Source organism: Clupea harengus, unplaced genomic scaffold (assembly GCF_900700415.2).
Source record: "Clupea harengus unplaced genomic scaffold, Ch_v2.0.2, whole genome shotgun sequence".
In the NCBI taxonomy this organism is placed as follows: domain Eukaryota; kingdom Metazoa; phylum Chordata; class Actinopteri; order Clupeiformes; family Clupeidae; genus Clupea; species Clupea harengus.
Genome location: NW_024879670.1, coordinates 98,785 through 102,500, shown reverse-complemented (window position 1 = coordinate 102,500; position 3,716 = coordinate 98,785). Strand labels below are relative to the sequence as shown.

Genomic DNA, 3,716 nt, shown 5'->3' with positions numbered 1-3,716 from the left:
CACACACAAACACACACACACACACACACACACACACACACAAACAAACACACATAGACAAAGATAGAGTGAGAGAAACACATACACTCATTCACACATAGCAGATTACACCTTCCTGATGCGTGGGGGGGTGGGGGGGGGGGGGGTGGTAGACTGCTTAACTACTGACTGACCTGAGAAATATGGCTGATCAGCCATTATGCACACACACACACACACACACACATAGAGAGAGTTATTTCCTGTTGTGGATTGTGATCTGATTTGTAAGTGGATATCACAACATTGTCATAACATCCTGTCACTGTGCACTGCATTTCATAGTGACGCATATGCAGCATATTCACCACTAACAACCCATTTAGATGCCCTTATTGTTAATGATGTTAATGCCCATTTACACTAATGTGTTCTGTAGGCATATCCCCATGATTGTTCCATAACATCAACATCTAAATGAACTTTTAATCAAGCTTCCTTTCTCCTGCCCGGCGTAGGCCTCCCTTCCAAACACAACAAGGCTGTAACTACAGCATCTATTGAACAGGGTGTCGATTATAAATGAAGTTATAAAAAGTAAGTTCAAATGTCCACATAGTTATGCCTATCGTTTTTGATGAATAAGTCTAATGTCATGGGAAGTAAACAATGAATCTATTTAATTTACTGTTTTATTGCATACTACACGTTGCATTTAGTAATAAACAGGTTATATTTTCCCCACTAATTCTTAGGCTTTTTCTCTATTTGATGTTTTTAGTGGTCTAATTTCTATTTCCCACAACTAGTGTTCTAATAAATATGAAGAGTCTTCTCTATAGAAGACTGCAACAACAGATCTGATGTTGGATTGAAGGCCATTGAAGCTACATAAAATACCCAGACCTGCAGATCAGGTGTCAATGCAGATCGATTTGCAATGGTGACCCGAGTCAGGAGCTGGTTCCTTCTTGAAAATGCTCTCATGACCCGGCTCATGAAGCGCAACATAACTGGGAGCCAGACCACAGAGTGTACAAAAACAGGTTATTTCAATAAAACAAAAATAGGGGATAAAATAGTAAATGCAAAGCACGGGGGGGGGGGGGGGGGGGGGGAGGAGTGCGCACCAGCATCAAACACATGGTGAGAGTGCAAGGCCACCTTCTGAAGGTTAACAGCTTACTCTTACTTTTCATGACATCAAATGTATTACGGTACAGTATATTGCAAATATATGTGTCTAATTTGTGTTTTACTATATTTAATTCATTTCTAGCAAAAGCATTTGTGGAATTGTGTATATGTTTGTCAGACAATCTATACAACCTACCCGAGAACACAAAACTAATAATTAGTTATTATTATTATTATTGCTTATATGCTCATTTCAGCCATACTAGAATGTTATTGAAATGCATGATGCATTGTAAATCAATAGGCATGGATTTGGGGAAATTTTGTGGTGAGTTTAATAAAAGTATAACAGATATAGATCCAGGGATGTTGTTAACGTAAAACTAATTTCTAACATCATCATGTCCTCGTATTTATGCTATATACTATATATATATATATATTAAACTTTACTTCTATATTCGTTAATCATTAAAATGTGTAGTGAGATTCTAGACTAATGGGGGGTCATATCAACAAAACACACATGGGTTAATATGTATTTTGAAGGCCAGAACAAAGGTTAATGGTATTATCAGATTAGGAGTAGAACACAGGTAGGCTGTGATGAGACTTCGCACATAAGCAACCTACTGGTACATGGCTGAGAAAAATACTTCCTTGCCTTGCCTCTTGCGTGCCTTTTGTTTTTGCATTTCTGGTAATAAAATTATATGATGTGTCTATCTTTAATTATTTTAGTTCTTCTGAGAAATTTAAATTTATGTTAACCCAATCTCAGGTAGCCTATGACATGAGTGGAGCAAGAACAACATTGACATCATCACAGGAGGAGACTTTTTGGAGCATACTGCTTTTATTGACAAGTACACTCAAGAAAAGGCAAATGCTTTCATTAAGCATTGGAATCATCTTGCATGTAGGCTAAACCAAGTATAGAGAAAACATATAGGCCAAAGCCATCTAGTAAACCCCACTTAGAGAGGAAGAAGAGGCTCTGCAGAGAAAGAAGATGAACCACACACTGTAGTTTCTGTGTCTTTTGTCACATTAAGGTTGTACTGCATAGGGAAAAAATCTGGGCAAAATGGTGCTGCATAGGGACAAAATCTGGGCAATATGTTCATTCTGAGCAACTATAGGCTACAAGGATAATCCATACTGCTAAACTCAGAGCTCCACCTCAGTGGTGAGTATGTGCAATCTGTCAGTCAAGAATGTGCTGTGGTTAAACTAGAATTAAGAACAAGGAGACTCCTCATGAATCATGCAGTGTGACCACTACAGTCCTCAGAATCACAACTCACACAACAGTCACTGTCAACACACAATGGCGTGTCATCATCACTTTTGACACATGATTTTGCTGAATTACTGATCATGTTATGTTCTCAATAATTGTGTTGACCTCTCAAATGATAATTAAAGCAGAGGAGGTTTGGTCTAAAACTAGCGCGCTAACTACCTAAAAGCCATGCAAAAACCTTAATAAAAACTTGTAGCCACTAATCCTCGATTTTTACACTGGCCTAATAGTTGTGATTTGTGGCCTGAGTAAATGTGATCGTTCTATTCAGGAAGAGTACAGTCCTGCCGGACATTTTCATTAATCGGCCCCTCCTCGATCACATTTCCAAACACGGTGTAATCCAATGCTTCCCAGTTGATCACGTTCCCACCTTCGACAATCTTCTTCTCGGAGAACTGCGTGATCTCGCATGGGGAGATCACCCGGTCCCACATGTGCACATCCGTGAGCTGACCAATCAGCGCATCGTTTGATCTGAACTGGCCACCGTAGGCGTCTTGGTCTTGACCGAGCACGATGACAGGTGTTCCTCTGAGAGACCCGCCCTTGAAGACGGACTTCCTGGAGCTGGGTTTGCCGTTCACCCAGACTTGGGTCAGGCCGGTTGAGGACTCCCAGGTCGCACAGAACGAGTTCCACCCGTTTAACTCGTCTGGGAGCCCCCAAAAGTCTGCCATGGCGCTACCAATGTACATCTGGTGCCGGTTACGTCCCTGCTTGCAGAGCAGGAAACCGTTGCTGTGGGAACGGGTTGCCAGGGAGAAGAAGGTTTGCTCTCTGTCTTTGTCAGGGATGTCGGAGAAGTACCTGAGACATACGCTAGCTACGTCAATTCCCCCGCTCAGGTTTGGGTTTAGCTTGACGTAACTGTCTGCCGTCTCTGCACCAAAGGTAAACGCCTTTCCACTGGCGGCACGTGTAACTGTGAAGACAGCAAATGGATCTAAAAAAAACAAAAGGACACACATACAGGCACACATGAACATAAAGGAGGGAAATAAAACATGACAACACCTGACCTCTGAAGAAGGCTTGACTGAAATGGCTTGTATATAACTGAGAGTGATGTTTGCTGTAGGCCTAAAAATGCCCCTAATTTTAAATAAAAGTTTCTTGTTTTAACATGACCCGTGGGCAGAACTTCTTTTCATGAAGGTCAGTTTAATGTATTCACCCAACAGTAACACTGATTGTTACTTTACCCCTACATTATCATCATGTTTGTTTCTTTACCCCTACTTTATCATCATGTTTGACTATTAAGGGAATCACTGGCCTTCCCAGTGCTCAT

The 3,716-nt window shown here is 41.0% G+C and overlaps 1 protein-coding gene across 1 annotated transcript; it reads right to left on the bottom strand.

The window, feature by feature from the left end:
• Window positions 1-2,685: 2,685 nt before the first annotated feature.
• On the bottom strand, window positions 2,686-3,505 carry LOC122129556 (C-reactive protein-like). Its single transcript, XM_042704498.1, has one exon. The coding sequence runs from the start codon at window positions 3,409-3,411 to the stop codon at window positions 2,686-2,688; it is 726 nt and encodes a 241-aa protein (XP_042560432.1). The 5' UTR covers window positions 3,412-3,505.
• Between the last annotated feature and the right edge of the window lie 211 nt (window positions 3,506-3,716).